The sequence below is a fragment of the Diabrotica virgifera genome, chromosome 9 (assembly GCF_917563875.1).
Source record: "Diabrotica virgifera virgifera chromosome 9, PGI_DIABVI_V3a".
Classification (NCBI taxonomy): Eukaryota; Metazoa; Arthropoda; class Insecta; order Coleoptera; family Chrysomelidae; genus Diabrotica; species Diabrotica virgifera.
In genome coordinates this window covers 33,270,742-33,296,233 of record NC_065451.1, presented here as the reverse complement: position 1 = coordinate 33,296,233, position 25,492 = coordinate 33,270,742, and the positions used below count along the sequence as shown (strand labels likewise).

Genomic DNA, 25,492 nt, shown 5'->3' with positions numbered 1-25,492 from the left:
TATGTGAGAGAGCAGAAGGTACTGGGTTCTTTCTGTGGTGGTGGATACACTAATTTCAGGGCTTTCTTATGGAGTTTTTGGTTTAAAATTTTGTTAACTGTTTGTTCGTTATAGCCGTTGTTTACTGCTATTTGTTTAATGATGTTTAGTTCTATTTCGAAGTTATTTTTTGTCATGGGAATTTCTGTCAGTCTATGTATCATGCTATGGTAGGCTGCTAATTTGTGTTGTGTAGGATGGGATGATGAATTGTGTATAGTTGTGTCAGTATGGGTAGGTTTATGATATATGGAGAACTCATGTTTGTTGTGTAGTCTGGAAATCGTTACATCTAGAAAGTTTATAGAGTTATTCTGTTCTGTTTCTACTGTAAACTCAATATTATTATGAAGTGAATTAATATATGATAGAAATTGGTCAAGTTGTCTGTTAGTTCCTGTAAAGCATACTAGTATATCATCCACGTATCTCCACCAATATAAGAACTGTTTAAATACGGGATGTTTAGAAATTGTTGTTTCAAGTTGGTTCATAAATATATCTGATAGCAATGGGCTTAGAGGATTACCCATAATAAGTCCTGCACTGTTGTTTGTGTATATTTGATTATTGAATTCAAAATAGTCTTGATTTATGCAAATTTCAAGAAGGTGTAAAATTTCAGATGCAATGATCGGATTTGTACTATTATGGTCTAAAAGATTCTTAACTAAAACAAAAGTTTCTGTAGGAGGAACACTAGGAAAAAGATTTTTTACGTCAAATGAAATTAGTCTGGAGTTTTTGGGCAATTGAAAATGTTGTATTTTATTAACTAGTTCTAGTGTATTTTTTACGGTGAATTTAGGTGAAAATTTAGTGTATTCTGTAATAATATCTGACAGTTTTTTTGAAATTTTATATGACGGAGCTGTATTACAGAATACACTAAATTTTCACCTAAATTCACCGTAAAAAATACACTAGAACTAGTTAATAAAATACAACATTTTCAATTGCCCAAAAACTCCAGACTAATTTCATTTGACGTAAAAAATCTTTTTCCTAGTGTTCCTCCTACAGAAACTTTTGTTTTAGTTAAGAATCTTTTAGACCATAATAGTACAAATCCGATCATTGCATCTGAAATTTTACACCTTCTTGAAATTTGCATAAATCAAGACTATTTTGAATTCAATAATCAAATATACACAAACAACAGTGCAGGACTTATTATGGGTAATCCTCTAAGCCCATTGCTATCAGATATATTTATGAACCAACTTGAAACAACAATTTCTAAACATCCCGTATTTAAACAGTTCTTATATTGGTGGAGATACGTGGATGATATACTAGTATGCTTTACAGGAACTAACAGACAACTTGACCAATTTCTATCATATATTAATTCACTTCATAATAATATTGAGTTTACAGTAGAAACAGAACAGAATAACTCTATAAACTTTCTAGATGTAACGATTTCCAGACTACACAACAAACATGAGTTCTCCATATATCATAAACCTACCCATACTGACACAACTATACACAATTCATCATCCCATCCTACACAACACAAATTAGCAGCCTACCATAGCATGATACATAGACTGACAGAAATTCCCATGACAAAAAATAACTTCGAAATAGAACTAAACATCATTAAACAAATAGCAGTAAACAACGGCTATAACGAACAAACAGTTAACAAAATTTTAAACCAAAAACTCCATAAGAAAGCCCTGAAATTAGTGTATCCACCACCACAGAAAGAACCCAGTACCTTCTGCTCTCTCACATATACTGGCAAGATAACAACAACAATAGCCAGATACATAAAAAAGAAAGGAATAACACCAGCTTTCAGAACTAACAACAACTTAAGCAAATATATTAAGAACAATAAAAGCCGAAAGAGAAAGCAACTACAGAGTGGTGTGTACAAACTAACTTGTGGTGACTGTCCGAAAACGTACATCGGTCAAACTGGCAGAACTTTTGACAAACGGATAGCAGAACACAAAAGGGCATTCAACAATAGAAAAACAGACACTTCTACATACGCACTTCACCTTCTAGATCATAATCATTCTTTCAATGAAGAGTTTAAAATTCTACATATTCAAAATAAAGGCCTTAAGCTATCTTTTTTAGAATCTATGGAAATTAATAAACTGAAAAATACAGATATAATTCTGAATGACCAACTCGAGACAAACAGCTCCCCACTCCTCAACCTCTTCAGTTGAAGATTAAAAAGGCAAACACATTGTAAACTATATTACTTGAGAAAGGCACTCCGCCGAAACAGCTGTAGTCACTTAGATATAATAAATTTTGTGGAAGTATAGAAAACAAACGTTTTCAGTTTTTTATTGTTAGATAAAATGAACTTCCATCAAGTAACGGTCGAATCCATCAATTAATAAACCTTGTGATTGGGTATTCAATTAACGGTTATAGTTTATAAGAGGGATGACTTTTAATACTTTAATAATTGGTTTAAATACTTTTATTATATTCTGAAACACGAAATATGAAATGCCTTAAAAAGTTTATCCTGATACTGATTCGTTAAATTGATAAACATAATTTCATTTATAACTGTAACACCAGTTAGTTTCCACGTTAACAAAAATAAACAGAATAATTCAATTTGAACGTTACGAATTGTCCGTTACGAACTGTCGCCGTTACGACCTGTCGCCGTTACGAACTGATGCTGTTACGAACTGTCCGTTACCATTTGTCCGGTTACGAACTGTCGCGTTACGAGATGTCATGGAACCATTATTTGTACAGTGATGAGCGCGTTAATAATCGGCAAAATAACGCAAAAGATGGAATACATATTAAGTTGTGAGATAAACAGACATGAAACTTGTTGAGGTGGGAAATTCAGCGATAAAAACCTATAGATTTACATTATATTGATTGTTTCCCAGCTTTAGACGTATCGGAGGAGTTTAACAACTGCCATTGAGACAGTAACAGTTTTAGTTGACATACTCCTCTGATACGTCTAAAGGTGGGAAACAATAATAAATATAATGTAAATTAATAGGTTTTTATCGCTAAATTTCCCACCTCCATTTCCGATACAAGATTATAAAACCGCCACACGCGGTGAAAATGAGTGGAACACACCAGGCGCGGATCTAGAAATTCATAATAGGGGGGTCAGACTTACATCAAATATTATATTTTCCAGATTTAGCCATACTTCCGACTCACACTTACACTATCGATAAAATACACTATATTTATAATCCCAGACCTACAGTATCAAAAAGATTGAGCTCTGATGGGACTCTTTCCGTATTATCAAGCCGTAGTTGCAAGTAAAATAAAACGGAATTATCATAACTACATTTAATATTAAATCATTATTAATATACACAATTTTAAATATGAAGTGACAAATGTGACAAAAGTCTTTATCTAAGGTTGGGAATAATATAACAATAAAGACAAATATACACGGTGTAACAAAAATACAGGTCATAAATTAAATTACATATTCTGGGACCAAAAATAGTTCGAATGAACCTAACTTACCTTAGTACAAATATGCACATAAAAAAAGTTACAGCCCTTTGAAGTTACGAAATGAAAATCGATTTTTTCGAATATATCGAAAACTATTAGAGATGTTTTATTGAAAATGGAACTGTGGCATCCATATGGCAGGAACATCTTAAAGAAAAAATTATAGTGAAATTTGTGCACCCCACAAAAATGTTATGGGTGTTTTGTTCCCTTAAACCCCCACAAACTTTTGTGTACGTTCCAATTAAATTATTTTTGTGGTACCATTAGTTGAATTAAATATTGTTAAAACTTTTTTGCCTCCTAGTATTTTTTCGATAAGGCAGTTTTTATCGAGTTGCAGCTTCTTTTTTAATATGTTTACATAAAAATTTTATGGGGGTTTTGTTCCTTTAAACCCCCCAAATGTTTGTGTACGTTCCAATTAAACTATTACTGCGATATCATTAGTTAAACACAGTGTTTTTAAAACTTTTTTGTTCCTTTGTATTTTTTCGATAAGGCATCTTTTATCGAGATGTGGCTTCTTTTTTAATATGGTTCAAAATATACCTAAAAATGTAAATCATAAATAAATGTTCATATTATTACCAAGTCTCCATAATCGTACTTAACCATATACAAATATGTAGTGGATTTGACAAATATTCAAACTCGATATAAACTGATTTTTCGAAAAAGTACTGGGAGGCAAAAAAGTTTTTGTGTTTAACATTGTGTTTAACTAATGGTACTACAATAATAATTAAATTGGAACGTACAAAAAAGTTTGGGGGGGGGGGGTTAAAAGAACAAAACCCCCATAAAATTTTTATGGGCTGTCCAAATTTCACTATAATTTTTTAAAATACTACTGCCATAAGAATACTACATGTCCATTTTCAATAAAAAATCTTTAACAGTTTTCGATATACAGTAGAGCGTCGATAATCCGAACCCTGGTAATCCGAACGATGACTAATACGAACGCAAAAAAAATTATAAAATTAAAAAATATGATCACGGACTGAATTTTTGGATTTAATATGACAATATGGGCAAAATATGACTGCGGATTTTTGTTTTGTTTATGCAGAAATACATACAATATATTTGTTTATTATGCAGGTGTTTTATTCGTTGTAACTAAAACGTATGTGGGTCCATAATATGTACTATGTTTAAGAGCTTTGTATGTATTTTGAACATATGTTCTATAATCCGAACAATTTGATAATCCGAACTACCCCTGTACCAATTAGTTCGGATTATCGACGTTCTACTGTATTGGAAAAAATCGATTTTCATTTTGTAAATTCAAAGTGCTGTAACTTTTTTTATGTGCACATTTGTACTAAGGTAAGTTAGGTTCAATCGAACTATTTTTGGTCCCAGAATATGTGATTAAATTTATGACCTGTATATTTGTTACACCCTGTATTAATATAATGGTTTTTACAAGTTGTGAATAAAGTAACTATAAACCAGATTTAAGGAAATCAATACATAACGCTACTAAACACAATTTGTGATACTGGGAACAGTTTGGTTTAACAATAAACATAAAGAAAACAAAACTAAGTTATCCTAGTTTATTTATGAAAACTTAAGGTTATCAGTAAGCAATCATAAAGTCATAAGAATCCAGATAAAAAATGAAGATATTGAACAAATGGACAAAACGAAATATTTAGAAGTCTGGATAAGGAAAATCTAAATACGCAATCAAAAATTTAATCAAGAATAGACCAATCAAACGCAGCCTTTTTAAAGATAAGGAAATTGCTGAGTATGAGTAACCAAAGACTCAGACTGCAACTCCTATATCGAGTGGTAAAATGTCCACTCTATTCTTCTTTTACGGTACTGAAGCTTGGACTGCTAATGTTGGCATAATGAGAAAGTTGGAGACTTTTGAGATGTGCCTTCTTAGAAAAATTTTGAAAATACCATGGACTGATCATATTAAACGAAATGGTGTTGCAAAAACCGGAGGAGACAGAGAACCTTTAAACACCATTAAAAGGGGGAAAACAGAATGATAAATACGATTTGTTATAGCTAATTATGAAGGGTAACATCGAAGGAAAAATGGGTACTGGCAGACAACAAATGCCCTGGCTAAAAACATTCACGACTGGACCGGGTTTAACATACAGACGCTTTTAAGAAAAGCAGAAGATAGAGACGAATTTGGAATTCATCAAATTATGGCATAAATGAATATTATGTACGTTAGAATGGTACAAAAACAATGAATTAAGTGTTCTACTGATGGCTTAAAGTTTAGAGTTGACAGAAAAAAATAATAAATAATAAAAAAATACTTACAGACTAAATACAATAGGGGGATCTATAGACCCTTTGACCCCCCCCTGTATCCGCGCCTGGAACACACAATACTCCAGCTTCCCAATGTTTAAAAGACCAGATTTGAATATTACGTGGCGCAAAAATGCATTTTCACTTTGAAGGAAAATAAAATTATAGTTTTATTTTGAAAGATGTTTCCATTAGTATAAATATGCTAAATTTGACGCGCCAAAAACAAGTAGACACTTTTGATAAAGTTTGCAGTTTGAGGTTCTTTGTGACGCGTTTTACTTCAAATTTAACAAATAAAGCTATAATTTTATTTCCATCAAAAGGAAAATATATTTTTCTATGGATGCTATACAATATGCAACATCTCTCATTACTTACATACATTCAAAACGAACAATTCCTCACGCAGTGAGAAAACTCGGCCATTGCAGTGAGAAATATTTTTTCTCACGGGTTCTCGTACGGTTTTCCATACTATGATAACCGTTTCCATGGTAACATGCACAATACAAACACAATTAATGTTGTCAAATAAATGTGTTAAAGCAAAACTTACCAGGAATTACCTTTCAAAACTGTTCAAAAATAACTGTTAATTAGAATTTTAAAACCCGTGTTGAGCTGGCCCCCCCACTTGCAAAAATTAAAAAACAAATAGCCCTGATTTATGAGCTATTTATGAGCTTTCATATTCTGCAAACTAAAAATTTTGAGCTCGTTCCACTGAGCAGGAATTTAATACTTTAGTGAGGGGGAAGGGCTGAGTCAGCCCCCCCCCCACTACTTAAAAATAGGAATATTGAATCGGTTTTTGCGGCAGAATTACGAGCTATTTATGAGCTCTTGAAATTATATATTTTCGATTTCTGAGCTCATCCCCTTCACCCCAAACAACCCTTTAATTGATTTAACTTAAGAGAAAAATTCTGAGAAAACTTAAAATATATCGTATTGCGGATATAATTCCTATAGCTTATATACTCTAAGAATAAACTATTAAATCACGTGCATTTCGATTATTGAGCTAGAACCCCTTCGCAAGGAAACCACCCTATCTTCCCGGCTTAAGAGAAAGTTGTACTTAAAATGCATTAAATTAATTATTTGGCGAATACATATCATTTAATAATTTATAAGCTCCCAAATTACGCTCATTTAGATCAGTAACTTGTAATTTATTTTGTATAGTGCAGTCACTGAAGGTAAAAATCAACGATTACCTTCAATTTCGGTGAACCTTCATCGATTTTCACGAAAATTGGTCAGTGATTAGAGGATACCTCAAGAAACAAAGGTGACATGGTACCACCTTGCGCCTTTACCCTGAGGGTGGATATCGCCCCTTCTCGGGGGTGAAAATTATTTTATAAAAAATAACTGCACAAATCTATAAGAGAACAAATTATAAGCAAAATTTATTATATAAAGTTATTAAAATAACTCAATACTTTTTAAGTTATTAAACATCAAAAATTTTAATTATTCGTGAAAAAAATGCATGTTTTGAAGCGGTTTTTCCTAAATCACTGAAAAACTGTCAGTTTTTACAAAAAAGTTAATAGTAGGTTAATTCGTATAGCTTATATTCTAAGAATAAACTCTTAAATCACGCGCCTTTCGATTATTGAGCTACAATCCCTTCGCAAGAAAACCATCCCATATTCCCGGCTTAAGAGAGAAAATTGTACTTAAAATAATTTAAATTAATTATTTGGCGACTTGATATCGTTTAATAATTTATGAGCTCGCAAAATATACGCATCTCTATTATTGAATTGCCATTTTCTTTCTATAGTGCAGTCACTGAAGGTAAAAATCGACTTTCGATTTCGGTAAATCTCCATTCATTTTCACGAAAATTGGTGAGCGGATAGAGGATACGTCAAGAAAGAAAATTAACAATAACAACTTAGGCGAGGGTATATGTCACGCCTTCTCGGGGGTGAAAATTACTTTATTAAAAATAACCCCACAAATCAAGAGAGGGACAAATTCTAAGCAAAATTTGTTACATAATGTTATTAAAATAAATCAATACTTTTTGAGTTATTAAAGATCAAATATTTTAATTTTTGTGAAAGAAAATGCATGTTTTAAAGCGATTTTTCATAAATAACTTAAAAACTGTAAGTTTCTACAAAAAAGTTTTCATCACTAAAATTAAAGCTAATAAAAAATATAATAAATTGCTGACTTGAAAAACCTTTTAATGTAAATTTAAAGTAAGTTATAGGTAATTAAATGTATAGTTTTTTCTGCGACTATTCGAATCTAAGGATTCAAGCTTAAATAACGGGAAAGATATGCATTTTATAACACTTACTAAATACTTGTCAAAGTACTTAGAAATACCTATCAAATGAGCTCCAGAAAAAGTTGATAGCATCAAAATTTATACTCCAAAAATTTTGTCAAAAAAAATGAATTTTTTTTAATCACTCTGTTAATTTTTATGATATCAGGCACATCCAACTATTTGAAAGGTAATTTCAAGAACTATAAAACTGTATTACCTTTAGGCGCGATACTTTATGCCTCGATTAACAGCCGGTTAGTTCACCGGTGTTTAATCGTGACCTCTTTAGGGTCTCTTGCGTTGTAATAAATGCAATTATAAGTATTATTATTATTCTTATTTATAATAATAATAATACTTGTAATTACATTTATTACAACGCATGAGACCCTAAAGAGGTCCCGATTAAACTCCGGTTAACTAACCGGCTGTCAACCGAGACATAAAGTACTGGCTTAATCTTTTAAATACTTTATTTTTTAGGATAATAGGTTAAAGGGCTCCAGTTACATTGTTCTTGTAGTAAAATTTAGACTTAAACGTTTCTATCTTCGTTATTTTGATTCATACATAAATCAAAAGACAAGTAAAATCTTTGCTAATAAAAAAACTCAAATTTTGTTATCTATCATTTTTTACGTCAATCGTGTATTGTTGGAGTTATTATTTTAAATATGATCTAAAATATACCTAATATACCTAAAAAAACTCAAATTTTGTTATCTATCATTTTTTACGTCAATCGTGTATTGTTGGAGTTATTATTTTAAATATGATCTAAAATAATTTATATTTGAAAGATTAAATGTTTTACAGTTTTATAGCTATATACTTTATAAGTATAAATTTTGATGCTATCAACTTTTTCTGGAGCTCATTTTTGATAGGCATTTCTAAGTACTTTGACAAGTATTTAGTACCTAAGTGTTATAAAATGCATCTCTTTCCCGTTATTTAAGCTTGAATCCTTAGATTTGAACAGTCGCAGAAAAAATATACATTTAATTACCAGTAACTTACTTTAAATTAACATTAAAGGGTTTTTCAAGTAATCAATTTATTATATTTTTTATTAGGTTCAATTTTAGTGATGAAAACTTTTTTGTAAAAACTTACAGTTTTTGAGTTATTTATGAAAAATCGCTTTAAAGCATGCATTTTCTTTCACAAAAATTAAACTATTTGATCTTTAATAACTCAAAAATTATTGATTTATTTTAATAACAGTATATACTTAACAAATTTAGCTTAGATTTTGTCCCTCTCTCGATTTGTGGGGTTATTTTTAATAAAGTAATTTCCACCCCCGAGAAGGGGTGACATATACCCCATGCTAAAACCGCAAGTTCTTATTGTCAATTCGTGAAAATGAATGGAGATTTACCGAAATCGAAGGTCATAGTTGATTTTTACCTTCAGTGACTGCACTATAGAAATAAAATGGCAATTCAATAATTGAGATGCGTATATTTTGCGAGCTCATTAATTATTAAACGATATGTAGTCGCCAAATAATTAATTTAAATTATTTTAAGTACAACTCTCTCTTAACCCGGGAATACGGGATGGTTTTCTTGCGAAGGGGTTGCAGCTCTATAATCGAAAGGTGCGTGATTTAAGAGTTTATTCTTAGAGTATATAAGCTATAGGAATTATATCCGCAATACGATATATTTTAAGTTTTCTCTTAAGTTAAATCAATTAAAGGGTTGTTTGGGGGTGAAGGGGATGAGCTCAGAAATCGAAACTATATAATTTCAAGAATAGCTCGTAATTCTGCCGCAAGAACCGATTCAATATTCCTATTTTTAAGTAGTAGGAGGGGGGCTGACTCAGCCCCCCCCCCCCCACTAAAGTATTAAATTCCTGCTCAGTGGAACGAGCTCAAAATTTTTAGTTTGCGGAATATGAAAGCTCATAAATAACTCATAAATCAGGGCTATTTGTTTTTTGATTTTTGCAAGTGGGGGGGGGGCAGCTCAACACGAGTAATTTTAAAAAATAAGGTATATGAATTTTAAGAATATTAAATACCTACATGTATATGTATTTTATTTCAATTTATGCATATAATATACCTAAAAGCACCTAAATTATTTAATTTTGATATTTGAACTCTTGACAAAACCGTATCTATAGAAAAAGTACAGTGTACAATAATGTAACGAATGTCGTTTTTTGAACATTCGCGAATAGGAATGCGAATATCTAATAACGACATTCGCGAATGCGGATGCGAATGCGAATGTAAAGTTTTTTTAATTTGTTTCTATTTTTGAAATGTTTTCTAAATTTATAATGAGAAGTTAATTGATATTTAGTGTAAATCAATCTGAATCTTAAGCTTTATTACATTATACCAAATAATAAAACAACGTAAAGGCTGATTAATCTGATTATACGAGGTTAAGTTACCTTTTTTTAATAAAAAAAGATGAGAAAGAGAATAGATTTTGATTTTATTAATCTAACGTTATTTTCAAATTATTTTTTCTCTGATATTCATATTCGCAAAACATTCGCACAAATTTTGCGAATGCGAACGTGAATGCGAATACGCAAAAAAAGATGCGGATATTCGCGAATGCAGATGAATGCATGAGAAAATGACATATTTCTCCCTCGCTTGATTTTCGGCCCTCGCCTCGTGCCTCGGCTCGTGGCAACAAACTTCTGCGCTCGTGAGAAATATGTGTTTTTTCTCACTTGTTGTACAATATACTATTTTACGCCACGTATTATACTTACACTCACTTAAAATTCCGCCACTCAAAATGTTTAATTAAGTTTGACAATTTATAACGTTATTATGTGTAGGTACTCCGATTTTCAAGATTCTTGCATCAGTTTGTAGGTAGGTATTGACATGTATTGATGTCGTTTGTTATTACTGCGGTAACAAAAATTTTTTGCTTAGTGGCATTATACGGGAGGGAATGTAAGCGTTGTATTTTCTCCTAACTTTAAAAAGTTCTGTGGAAAAATTGAAGGGGTGATTTGATGTATAATGCCCTGTAAGCAAAGTTTTTTTTGTTACCGCAATAATAACAAACGATATCAATACATGTAGGTACCTACAAACTGATGCTAGAATCTTGAAAAATCGGAGTACAAATAAAGTTATAAATTGTCAAACTTAATAAAAAATTTTTAGTGGCGAAATTTTGTGCCGGTGAGTGTATAAATATCAGCTCTTTTGTTGCTGGAATGTTGTGTGCGCCACTCATTTTTACCGGGTTAAGCTTTGTTTTATTCTTGTGATAGGTACTTTACATTTTATTTTTTTTTAGGTATATTCCAACGAAGAAAACTGGTACTAATATTTTATGCAGCTATCAGTTCTTAATCTAAGTAATAATAATCTTATAATAGTATTAGAATATCTTTTTATAATATCATAGTAAATGAGGTCGTGATTTTTATTTTCAATGTATTTTTATTTGCGTTTTTAAAAGAAAGTTTGGAAACTGAGCTTATTCTAGAAGTTTTAGATGGTTATTTTGGCTTTTTTACACATTTTTTATTTACTATTAATTTTATATAGGTATCTTGATTGATTGGCTTTTTGTCTTTCTTTCTTTTGCATCTTTTCACCATAGATTTTAATAGATACTTAATTTTTTTAAATAAATTTTTCAATTTTTCTGGAATATAATATTTCATAATTATTTCATAATTTTATTCATAAGTTTTCAAAAAATGAATTTGAAATCCCTAAATTTAAATATTTTTTAACATTGATTTTGAAATATGGCTACCATTGTCATTATGTTGTGAGTACCTTTATCTGCTTTATTTTCTATGGATAATTCTATCTTGTTTTCAGCAGTTTATTTTTACCATCCCTCTGTTTCACGTCGCCTATCAAAATTTTCGAATTATTGAAAGCTTGAATTAGTCCATGTGGTGAGACCGCTCCCGTGTGGAAAAATTTCTGATTCGGCTTCTTTGTGGATTCCTATTCAAAAATGTCCCCTTTAAACAAATCTGAAGGGTGCCGGGCGGAATTTTTGGGCAGAAATTGTTTAAACAATTTTTTTAAACAAATACAAAAGATCAGGTTTTTTGCTCCGTAACATATATTTTTAAGTTTTATGGGTCATTCTAAACAAGAAAGGTATCTGGTAAATTTTCTCAAAAATTGATAGTTTTCGAGTTACAGGCGATTTAAAATCTGAAAAATGCGAAAATACCTACGCATTTTCGAGGTCTAAGAAATCGTATTAAAGTTAGTATTTTTGAGGTTGCCAGATACTTAAATTGAAGTTTAAACATTCAGCTTCAAGATTCTAAAGAGTGATTGCGTCTAACCTTAATTTAAATCGTAGTTTTTTAATTGTTAAATATGCATGTCCATCCGACTTTTCTGCCGGTGCGGCGTGCTCTATTTCAAAAATCTTTTTTTTCTAGATTCTTTCGGACATTATAAATAAAATAAGTTTCCTGACATTTTTCTCAAAAGTTAAGAGTTTTAAAGTTATAAGCGATTTAAATTCCAAAAATGCGTTTTTTGGCCTTTTTCGGATTTTAAATCGCTTATAACTTTAAAACTATTAACTTTTGAGAAAAATGTCAAGAAACTTATTTTATTGTAGGATAAAATAGGAGATTTTTGTAATAGAGCTCGCCTTACCGGCAAAAAATCGCATAAACAAGCATATTTTTTAACAATTAAAAAACAACGGTATAAATTAAGGTTAGACGCGATCACTCTACAGAATCTTGAAGCTGAATGTTTTAATCTTTAATTTAAGTATCTGGTAACCTCAAAAATACTTGATCTTTTATATTTGTTTAAACAAATTATTTAAACAATTTCTCCCCAAAAATTCCACCCGGTACCCTTCAAATTTGTTTAAAGGGGACATTTTTGAATAGGAATCCACAAAGAAACCGAATCAGAAATTTTTTCAGACGGGAGCGGTCTCACCACATGGACTAAATAAAAAGTTTGCAAACTGAAATTATTTTAGAATTTTTAAATTATGTTTAAGTTGACTTTTTTGCACATTTTTTACTTAACATTAATTTTATATACCTAGGTATCTTGGTTGGTCGGTTTTTTGTTCTTTTTTCTTTTGCATGTTTCTGCGATAGGTTTTAACTAATTTTTTTAAAATAATTTTTCAATTAAATTTTTGAAATATATGTAATATTTATGGATATTTCATAATTTTATCCGTAAGTTTCCAAAAAATAAAATTGAAATATCGAAATTTAAATATTTTTAACATTGATTTTGAAATATTGCCGCCATTGTCCTGATGTTTTGGATATATCTTTGCTTTTTTTCTATGGATAATTCTAGCTATTTTCAGCATATTTTTTCTCATCATTGTGTTTAACTTCGCCTATCCAAATTTTCGACTTACTGAAAATTATAATAAAAAGTTTGGAAACTAGAATTTTTTTCTAGTTTTCTCCAGAACATGAGTTTTTTCTAGAATTTTTAAATTATCTTTAATTTGGCTTTTTTACTCATTTTTTATCATTAATTTTATACAGGTATCTTGGTTGGTCGACTTTTTGTCCTTGTGTCTTTTGCATGATTCTGATATAGGTTTTAATACTAATTTTTTTAAAATAAATTTTCAATTAATTTTTGAAAGATATTTAATACCTATTTATGGATATTTTATATTTTTTTCATTTTTTACGTTCTTTGTGATTAAAAAAACACTCACCGCAACTTTAACCCTCCCCTTCCCCTTCCCCTCCACCCAAAACGCCATTCGTTTTTGTTTTTTTAGGTGGGTTGCAATCAATTTAAAAATTTCAAAAAATTTACACGCATAGTTGGGGATTTTACAAAACATGTCCATAATTATAGACCCGTAGCTTCAGTGTGCATAAGCTCAAAAAAATGTTATTTTTTCTTCTTGAAAGAAGCGGACATGGAAACGGAATTTTCTATAACTTTTTTTTTTAACGGCTGCAGGTCTAATTTTATTTTATTTTGTGTTTTTAACAAAAAATATATTTTTAATTTTTCGTAAGGTACGCCAATTTCAAAAATTAGAAAAACTGACTTTTAAGGGGTTTTTGGGTATTATCTCCATTTTAAAGACTTCAAACTACAAATTGTAGATCAAATCAAGATTTTTTATTACCTATAACGTTTATACGTTATTTATAACTAAAAGTAACTAAGCCTTTGTATTCAAAAATTCAAATCCCCCAAAAACGTAGGGATTTTTTGGGGGTTTGTTGGGGGGTCCGACCGTGTTTTTACCAGGTTTTATTGTTCTAAAGGATTCAGTTACTTTAAGGTACATTTGACCTATAAAAAACCTTAATCTTATCTATTTTGAAAATTGGGAAAGTCTAGAAAATTGGGAAAATCCCCAAAAAATCCATAAAAGAACCAGTTTTTACATTTTTTAAAGGTAGCGCACCTTACGGAAAAATCTGAAAAAATTAGTGATATCCTAACAACCTGATTTCACATTAGTTAATTTTTATTATTAATATACATAACTTTGGGCAAATTGTTATGAATTTATGATTTATCGATATTAATTAAATGTAAGTAATTGTTCAAAATTATGTTTCCTCAAATCTGTAATTTAACAAAAATTTATATAAGCGGTTTCCAATCTTCATTTGTTTTAAACACGAACTATTTACTATGAGTAAACATCAGAAAAATCTAGAGGTAAAGACGGCCTCCAACGGTGGCGTGACAGGATTTACCAGTTTACCAATTTAAACGACGCGACGGCAAAGAGAAATGGGAAATATATAACGGTGAAAAGAAAAGAGAACACGGTTGTAATTAATACATACAGGGTGGGGCATTAGTGTGACAAAGTCCAATTACTCGTTTGTCGTAAGAAATACAAAAAAAAGTTATTTAGGTAAAAGTTGAGGCACACATAGTACTATAATTTAAAATTATTTTTAAATATACAGGGGTGTCCGTATTGACAGGGTGACACAAACTTATGTTTTTTTAAATAGAACACCCTGTATATTTTTACATTTTTGGATTCTCCTTAATGTTTCCTTTCTTAATTTATAGGGTTTTGTAATAGTATACGAGGTAGTTTAAAAGCTAATTACGTTTTTTTGTTAATTTCGTAGAAATATTTACACCCCGTAGAATTGTAGCGATTCGACATCAAATTTTTATTTTATGTTCAAACGATTTTCAATATAGTCTACTTTGTTAGTCTTACTATTGTTAAACATTAGCAGTATAGCGAAATGTTTAATTTTAGTATACAGTGTGGGTCGAAACTCGGAATGAGTATTTTCTGAGTTTTATTAAATGGAACACCCTGTATTTAAGTACTGTAATGAAATGATATTTTATGGTACTTTTTTATTTCTTAAGAATTCAATATACCTAAGTGCTTTAATTTGTAAGTTATTCGTGATTCTTTAATTTATTAATATTGGATGAGATATCCAAATACATTCGTAGTTAAAGTTGTTGGTGCTTAAAATATTAATCAAACATACAAAATTCTCCCTAGTTGGCTATTTTGCTTAAACATTTGACATTATACTATTTATATAGTTTCAGTTGATTTGTTACCATTACTAATATTAATTTTTCTAATGAGGAACTGATTAAAATGGATTTGTGTTAGGAGAGTATAACAAAAATAAGCTACTTGAAATAAAAATTTATCATCAGCAATTCCCTGATAGACGACAACCAAGAAGAGAAACTTTTGATATATTAAAACGGTCTCAACAGACTAGATACTTAGATTGTAAGAACGGTTGTACTAATATGCCGATCCTCAGTGACACTAAGGATTACATTTAATTCCTGTTTTCTTCATTTAAAATAGTTTTTGTTCTATAAGATTTTTCATAACCTAAGTGTACAGTCCATTGAAACCGTTATAGTATATTTTCAAACGTTTCTTTTCTTGGTTGTCGTCTATCAGGGAATTTCTAATGAAACATTCTTATTGCTAGTAGCACATTCTTGTTATACTCCACTAGCACAAAAATCTTATTAATCAGTTCTTCATTAGAAAAATTCACATTAATAATGGTAACAAAGCAACTGGAACTATAAAAATAGTATAATGTCTAATTTTTAAGCAAATTTAGCGTCATAGCCGACTAGGTAGAATATTGTATACCTCGTCCAATTTACTTACCGTTGCACGTCATCCGCGCCATAGCCTGTGACACGATACCAACACGAAATATCTAGGCGGTAGGTGTGTTCCCTTTTAGAATCATTTTGATTCTAAAAAAGAACACACCCACCGCCTAAATATTTCGTGTTGGTATCGTGTCACAGGCTATGGCGCGGATGACGTGCAACGGTAAGTAAATTGGACGAGGTATATGTTTCTATTAATATTTTGCGCACCAACACTCTGAACTACGAATTTATTTGGATATCTCATCCAATATTAATAAATTAAGGATCAGACTAGATTATGATGTATTTTTTTGAAAATTATTTTTGATTCAATATTTTCACGGCCCTTACGTATAGGGAATGCTTAATAAATAAAAAAGTACCATAAAATATCATTTCATTACAATACTTAAATACAGTGTGTTCCATTTAAAAAAACTCAGAACATACTCATTCCGAGTTTTGACCGACCCTGTATACTAAAATTAAACATTTCGCTTTACCGTTAATGTTTAACAATGGTAGAGTATATTAAAAATCGTTTGAACATAAAATAAAAATTTGATGTTAAATCACTACAATTCTACAGGGTGTAAATATTTCTACGAAATTAACAAAAAAACGTAATTATCTTTTAAACTACCTCGTATACTATTACAAAACCCTATATTTTAAGAAAGGAAACATTGAGGACAATCCAAAAATGTAAGAATATACAGGGTGTTCCATTTAAAAAAACAAAAGATTGTGTCACAATATCAATACTCACGCCCCTGTATGTTTGAAAATATTTTTATATTATGGTTCTATCTGTGCCCCAACTTTTATCTAAATAACTCTTTTCGTATCTTTTACGACAAACGAGTAATTGGACTTTGTCACACTAATGCCCCACCCTGTATTTACTTTTCGATAAAGTAGGTCGGACCACTTTATCCGCTCGAGTATAGAAGGTACACCACCAGTGTTGGCGGTAGAAATTTTAGTAAGTTGGTTAATTCACACAATCATAAAATTTAGAACACAACATCCTTAGACCACAAAATTATCACAACATTGACCGTACCGTACCAGCTGATGCCGAGTTGAAAGAGTCTATTTCAGCTTTCAGCTTCTCATTTTCTTTAAACTGTGTTCATTTACCGACAAACGACCGGGCAGTCCACGCCACTCCGCTCTGGCCATAAATAGGGGGTTTGGTCTTTGTCCAAGGAACGTAAATCACTAATTCTGAGGGAAATAATGCTATTTTACGCTGCGTTGATTGCCGTGTTAAGTTTTTACCTTTTTCTGTTACATATTTTTTATTTCGCAAGGCGTGCCACGCTGGGTTCCGTTGGATGCGGCTTTAAAACACAAGAACTAGATTCATACAAATACAAATCTAGGTTTTAAATCATATGAGGGATTTTGGGATTTTTTCATTAGCATTTTATGATTAGAAGCAAGTTTCGTAATTTCGCATTGTGAAACTATTGAGTTACCTACGAAAAAGAAAATATTTTACTTATATTCTAATTGTTGCTTCTTGTAGTTGTTTATTTCGTATTACTTCTATGTGGTGTTCATTTGCTGCTATCTGTTAATGGTTTCGTAGCATAATTTTAGATTATTAGAATACATTTTTCTGATGTTTAAAATTTAATTTTAAGAATAATAATTACTGTATACCTACTCTTTAAATACTTTTTTACTTTTTGTAAAATTATAGAATTGTAAGACAGGTATTCAACATTTTTAAATAATAATCTCCAAATTGCATTTAATAATAAGTAACATTTTTATACATTTCGCTTAATCAAACATTAAATTTTTATTCAATATTTTGGTCTTTTATTTGGAATCCAACAAACGTTGAAAAGTTTTGATAAAACCATGGCATTAGTAAGAGTAAGAACTATTTGCTTTGTTTACTATGTTGCTTTTCTGAATACTATCAGAATGTATAGGAGTTAAACCAAAATCAGGCAACACAGTCTACTATAAAGGAGAAATAGAATCGGTACCTGGAAGAATAGGCCTATTAATAAACAGAAAACGAGAAAACCATACAGAGTATTAACTCCTATTTCCAAGAGAATTTTGTATATAAATATACCACTGAACAAGAGATCATCATGTTATCTATAGGCGCGTTTTCACGGTACACTTTGGATGATCATCCCGGATGAATGATCCAAAGTGATTGCGGTGATGAAAGTTATTATCGTTTACATGGATCACTAAGACTGAATTAGTCTGTTCACTTACAAATGGCGCCGACTGAAGTTGTACGTGCTGGAATTGGCATAATATGTGAATGTCTTTTAAATGAACTTAGACATTCACTTGAAAAACAGAAGATTAGAAAAAAACGACGTTGGTGGGTAAGCCCGTGGATAAATCGACGCTACAAAATGGGGGCGTCAACGTGTTTGTTAAAGGAATGATCTACAGAAGATCAAGACATGTTAAAAAACCATCTAAAAACGTACAAACACAACAACTACGCACTTGTAACACGTCAATAAACATCCACGTGGACCTGTTTCCGCATTTCACTAGTCACTGCCGATGACTCACAGCAATAAAAGCATGTTTACATGGTTCACTTTGGATGATTCATCCGCGATGCATCCCCTAAAGTGAACAAAAGTAGAACTCGGTTTAACTTCGTTCAATATTAATTTTGAATGATCATATTCGATGATTTTTAGTTTACACGATTCATTTATTTTTCACTTTGGATGATTCATCCGGGATGATCATCCAAAGTGTACCGTGAAAACGCGTCTTTAAGGTGCGTTTTCACGGTACACTTTGGATGATCATCCCGGATGAATCATCCAAAGTGAAAAACAAATGAATCGTGTAAACTATTAATCATCGAATATGATCATTCAAAATGAATATTGAACGAAGTTAAACCGAGTTCTACTTTTGTTCTCTTTAGGGGATGCATCGCGGATGAATCATCCAATGTGAACAAATCTGGACACTCTGTGGAATTGCAAAAGGTTATTAGCCACATTTGAAAGAAAAATCACATTCAATAAAAAAAGACAGCTGCGTCGGATGGGACGTATGGAAAGAATAGAAGAATATAAAATACCAAATAAAACAAGCAAACAAGTGTCAGTAGGAAAAAGAACAAGAACAAGACCAAAGCTGAAATACATAGAACTAATAGAAAATGTTATAACAACCGTGAAAATAAAAAACATTGAAAAAAAATTACGAAACAGATCAGAAACTGGAAGATTCCTGGAACAGGCCAATATATAAAAATGTCTCGAAAACGATTAACTTATAGTCCAGAAAGCCATTGCGCATCCGCTAGGAAAAATACTCTAATTCGGATTTTTTGCACAATCTTACTCAAAAAGATCCCTTTTAACAAATTTGCATGTTGCCGGGACCAAAAGTTGGTAAAAAATTTTTTAAACGTTTTTTTTGTTTTTTGCCTAAAATTTTTTTTTTTGCATGGAACAATTTTTTTTAAGATTTCTGGATCATTCCAAACAGAAAAGGTCTTAAATGACTTTTCTCTAAAGTTGATAGTTTTTGACATATAAGCGATTAAAAATTGAAAAATTGCGAAATCGGCCATTTTTAACCCTCAAAAACTATGTGAAAAACTAAAAATTTGAATGTTGCCAAGGTAGATAGATATTCTTTAAATATTTATTGATGAAATCCCGAAGAGTTTTTTGCAATACAATATCAAAAACTCCTTTTGTTTTTTAATTGCCAATCAAGCGTGCGCGACAATATTTTCCACCGTTGCATGTGTATACAGTATGGTGCAAATGAAAGGAATAAATTGGTTATTTCGTAAACCGGTGACTTTAAGGAAAAATCCCAAAACAGGTCGGTTTTTATTTTTAAGTTATGATATTGTGGCATTTATAGTATACTAGTGACGTTATCCATCTGGGCGTGATGACGTAATCGATGATTTTTTTAAATGAGAATACGGGTCGTGTACTGGCTCATTTGAAAGGTTCTTCCATTCTCTATTCAGTAATATAAACATGTACATAATTATTTTTACAGGGTGTCCAAAAAATTTTTATTAAATTAAATCATTTGGCAAATTGACCAAAAAATTAAATTATTGGACACCCTGTATAAATAATTATGTAAATGTTTATATTACTGAATAGAGAATTGAAGAACCTTTTAAATGAGCTAGCACACGACCCCTATTCTCATTTAAAAAATCATCGATTACATCATCACGCCCAGATGGATGACGTCACTAGTATACCATATATGTCACAATATCATAACTTAAAAATAAAAATCGACCTGTTTCTGGATTTTTCCTTAAAGTCGCCGGTTTACGAAATAACGAATTTATTCCTTTCATTTGCACCATACTGCATACACATGCAACGGTGGAAAATAGTGTCGCGCACGCTTGATTAGCAATTAAAAAACAAAGGAGTTTTGAATACTGCATTGCAAAAAACTTTTCGGGATTTCATCAATCGATGTTTAAAGAATATCTACCTACCTTGGCTACATTTAAATTTTCAGTTTTTCACATTTTTGAGGGTTAAAAATGGCCGATTTCGCAATTTTTCAATTTTTAATCGCATATATATCAAAAACTATCAACTTTAGAGAAAAGTCACTGAAGACCTTTTCTATTTGGAATGATCCAAAAAACCTAAAACAATTTTGTTCCATGCAAAAAAAAATAATTTTAGGAAAAAAAAACAAAAAAAAACGTTTAAAAAATTTTTGACCAACTGTTGGTCCTGGCAACATGCAAATTTGTTAAAAGGGGTTCTTTTTGAGTAATATTGTGCAAAAATCCGAATTAGAATATTTTTCCTAGCGGATGCGCAGTGGCTTTCTGGACTATTAGAGAAAAATTACAAACGATCTTTTTTGTTTAGAATAATCCAAAAAATCTAAAATAATATCAATCTGGCAATCTGTCTGGGCCGAAAAAAATTTTTTAATTCATAAAAAAGTAATTTTTTAATATGAATTAATTTTGGCCAGAACAAAACAAGGGGGTGCACCCCTTGTTTTTTATATTTTTTATACTAAATTACATATCCAATTTTATCCATTAAACAGATCGGTTAAGGTTAATCGTATCCAGCATAACTGGATTCAATGGAATTATTTACGGGAGGGGAGGTCTATGTTCAGCAGTGGACTCAAAACGGCTAATGATATTAATTGAATTTATGTTCTGTCATTATTGAGGAAATGATTGATAAATATCATTGTTTAGTTAACGGGAAAATTCACTGAAAGCTCTCCCTATAATATAGGCCTATTATGGCTAATGGTCATATTATGACCATTATATAATAGACATATATTTGACTTAATATTGCTCCAATGGAAGGAAAAGATTGGGAAAATAGGCTATTGATTACGTTCAAAATAAGAGAGCTAAAAGGAACTACAACGTTAACGGGATTTTATTGTCTTATATAGTCAATGGACCTCTAAATTTGAAAAAACCGCGGAGTGCTATCATTTAAATGGGTACGGTTTTGAGAAATTGGTGAATTAGTCCCTAGGCACAGGGTGAATTAGGGTGAGTTCTATGCACTTTTGGTACAAAGACGTCTACAGGAAAATTGTTCCAGGTTAAATATGCTATCGAAATATTACATTTTAAAGTCAAAAACATTTTTATTTACAAAAATATATTCAAAAGAAAAGCAAAAAAACAACACGAAAGAAAGCAATTTTGGTTTTTGTCCCATAACCTTTTTCCATGGGGATATAGGTATAGACATTGCTTTAGCAGAAATTAACTTACATTCTTTATCTTTAAAATGACGTTTAGTAGAAGTCTCTAGGATTTATATTTTCCGAAATAGGATTTTTCAAAATGCGCCGGTCACAGCATTTTTGGACCATTTTCCCCATTATTTCGCAAACATTGTTCTGTAACTCTTTTTTACGCATTTCTAGGCATATGCAATGGTACATTTATTAGAAAGAGAAGTCAATTACCTTTAAAATGGTCTATTGTATAAGGTTTCTTGACTATATTGAAGCAAGTTCTGCTTTTTCAAGATTTCATACTTTTAATGATTTTTGATATTTTTTATGATTATTTTTTAAATTTCTCATTATTACTTTTTTTCTTATACATTTAGGGATATACATTGTATAATAGAAAACAGCATATTTTCTTTACATTAAAATAGTGTATTCCAAAAAAATCTAGGACTATTTTTAAACAAGATATCCGTAGGATATCCAAGAGTATCCGTAACTTGAAAAAAATTAAAAATTTTTATTTTTTTTAATTAGAAGAATACAATTGCATATTATAATATAATTTTTAATTCCAAATAATTTTTCTTAATAACACTTTTCGATATTGTGAAATATAAAGGTACTTTACTCCTGAGCAAATTCATATTTTTTAACATACCTCGTACACTATTAATAAAATTTTATATCTGATAATCGAATCTTAGGTTTCAGACTAGGCAGGGAATTTTATAAAAAATAACTTTTTTTCATAAAATTAATACTAAAAAAGTTTTCCATATGGTTCCAACTATTGCATGTGTATAATATGTCACACTTTGAAAAGCATATCTTGTTTAAAAATAGACCTAGAATTTTTTACAGTACACCACAGTGCCGGTTTATCCTAACTTCGGGCCCTGGGCGCTGGCGGTTTAGGGGCCCCCTTCATTGCTATTCGTTGTCAGTTTATTAACAAGAAAGCACATGCATTAACCATAAAGGTTTATTGTAAAATCCATACAGTAATTTTTTTAAACAAGCAAGAAGAATAGCAAACGTAAAAAATAATCCAAAAAAATAAATAAAAAATAGAAAGTTCCACAAAACAACACATGACAAGCAAAAAAACATATTCTAAAAAATACATAAAGACAAAAATTAGATCATTTTTTTTCTTGAGTTGGTATTCGCAAACTTCCATATAATATTATCAGAATTCAGTTTTTCCAGTTCTTCATTCCCTATATACTATACAGGGTGTAACAAAAATACAGGTCATAAATTTAATCACGTATTCTGGGACCAAAAATAGTTCGATTAAACCTAACTTACCTTAGTACAAATGTGCACATAGAAAAAGTTACAGCCCTTTGAAGTTACAAAATTAAAATCGATTTTTTCCAATATATCGAAAACTATTAGAGATATTTTATTGAAAATGGACATGTGGCATTACTATGGCAGTAGTATCTTAAGAAAAAATTATAGTGAAATTTAGACACCCCATAAAAATTTTATGGGGTATTGTTCCTTTAAACCCCCCAAACTTTTACGTACGTTCCAATTTAATTATTATTGTAGTACCATTAGTTAAACACAATGTTTTAAAAACTTTTTTGCCTCTTAGTACTTTTTCGAAAAGTTAGTATGTATCGAGATATTTTGAATATTTGTCAAATCCACCACATATTTGTATATGGGTAAGTACGATTATGGAGACTTGGTAATAATCTGAAGATTTACATTTTTAGGTATATTTTGAACCATATTAAAAAAGTAACCACATCTCTATAAAAGGTGCCTTATCGAAAAAATACAAAGAGACAAAAAAGTTTTAAAAACACTGTGTTTAACTAATGGTATCACAGTAATAGTTTAATTGGAACGTACACAAACATTTGGGGGGTTTAAAGGAACAAAATCCCCATAAAATTTTTATGTAAACATATTAAAAAAGAAGCCGCATCTCGATAAAAACTGCCTTATCGAAAAAATACTAAGAGCCAAGAAAGTTTTAAAAATATTGAATTTAACTAATGGTACCACAAAAATGATTTAATTGGAACGTACACAAAAGTTTGGGGGGGGGGGGGGTTTAAGGGAACAAAACCCCCATAAAATTTTTATGGGGTCCACAAATTTCACTATAATTTTTCTTTAAGATGTTCCTGCCATAAGAATTCCACATATCCATTTTCAATACAATATCTCTAATAGTTTTCGATATATTCGAAAAAATCGATTTTCATTTTGTAACTTCAAAGGGCTGTAACTTTTTTTATGTGCATATTGGTACTAAGGTAAGTTAGGTTCATTCGAACTATTTTTGGTCCCAGAATATGTAATTTAATTTATGACCTTTTTTTTGTTACACCCTGTATTATACAATAGTGATAATGCGTCTAGGTTTTTTTGACCCAAATTTGACCTTAAATATGTTTTTATTCTTTTTAAAGCCGAAAAAGACCGCTCACCTGACGCGTCAAATAAGAAAAAGTTGCCTTTACATCCTGGATGACATAAAATTTTTCATAAAATATGTTTATTCAAATTTTGGCATAACGTTACAAAATGGGTAATTTCATTATGCAAGTTCTCTTTGGTTTCATAAACATCGTTTTTATGTTTCTCGCATAAAGTATTAATTGACGTCTTAACATCTTCTTTATCTAGAGTAAAAAAACATTTAAAAGCTGATGTCACACCCTTGTAGCATTCAATTCGCGATTCTGAAAACAGCGACTAATTTTCTAGACTCTAAATTTTCTGCGACAGCGATTTCTTTGTCACCGCGACTACAAATCGCAAGTGGAGTGCTAGCCTTAGATGCCACTGTATAATGCCAAATTGCAATTTTTTTAATCACTTTACTTTTGAATGTTTGAAAGGGTGTGTACTATTGTTTGCGTATATGTCATTTTCGAGAATAATCTATTCTTTATCTATAAATTAGATGTATGTACATCTATTTTTGTCTTTCGTTTAACTATTTTAAAAGAACTTATTTTGTTCCTATTTTAAAAGAGAACTTATTTTAAAGCCGAAAAGTGAGATATACCTATTATTATTTGGGCCCCACAATTCAAAATGAAATTATTAGAAACTAAAAAAACTCTGTTTATGCGATTATTTTGAATACAATTCGAGACATAGCTAAATCTGATAACTTTCTGTAGTTTTTGGAAAAGGGCCCGCCACAAACACTGACACGGGGCCCCTGTAGAGCTAGGCTACGCCACTGTGTATAGGCGTGAAGAAATGTAATAACAGAACATAGGCTTTTTATTGGCGTATCTGCGTATGAGGTTTTTTTCGGAGAATATGAAGATTATTTAGCGTCTTCATTTTTTTTATAATTAAAAGGAACGGGCCCCTTCGGGCCCCGGGCCCCTGGGCGCCAGCCCCAAGCGCCCAGTGGATAAACCGGCACTGGTACACCATTTTAAAGTAAAGAAAACGAGCTTTCCTTTTTACTACACAATTCATAATACACCCAAATATAAAATAAGAAAAGTTATGAGTAATTTAAA

At 30.8% G+C, this 25,492-nt stretch overlaps 1 protein-coding gene across 1 annotated transcript in view; it reads left to right on the top strand.

Annotated features, from left to right (window-relative positions):
• The window catches only part of LOC114329942 (uncharacterized), a 35,409-nt gene extending 23,955 nt beyond the window's left edge, over window positions 1–11,454 (top strand). Inside the window, exon 6 of the mRNA XM_050660084.1 lies at window positions 11,425–11,454. Within this exon, the coding sequence (XP_050516041.1) occupies window positions 11,425–11,454 (30 nt within the window). The remainder of the gene's footprint in view (window positions 1–11,424) is intronic.
• Window positions 11,455–25,492: the final 14,038 nt, after the last annotated feature.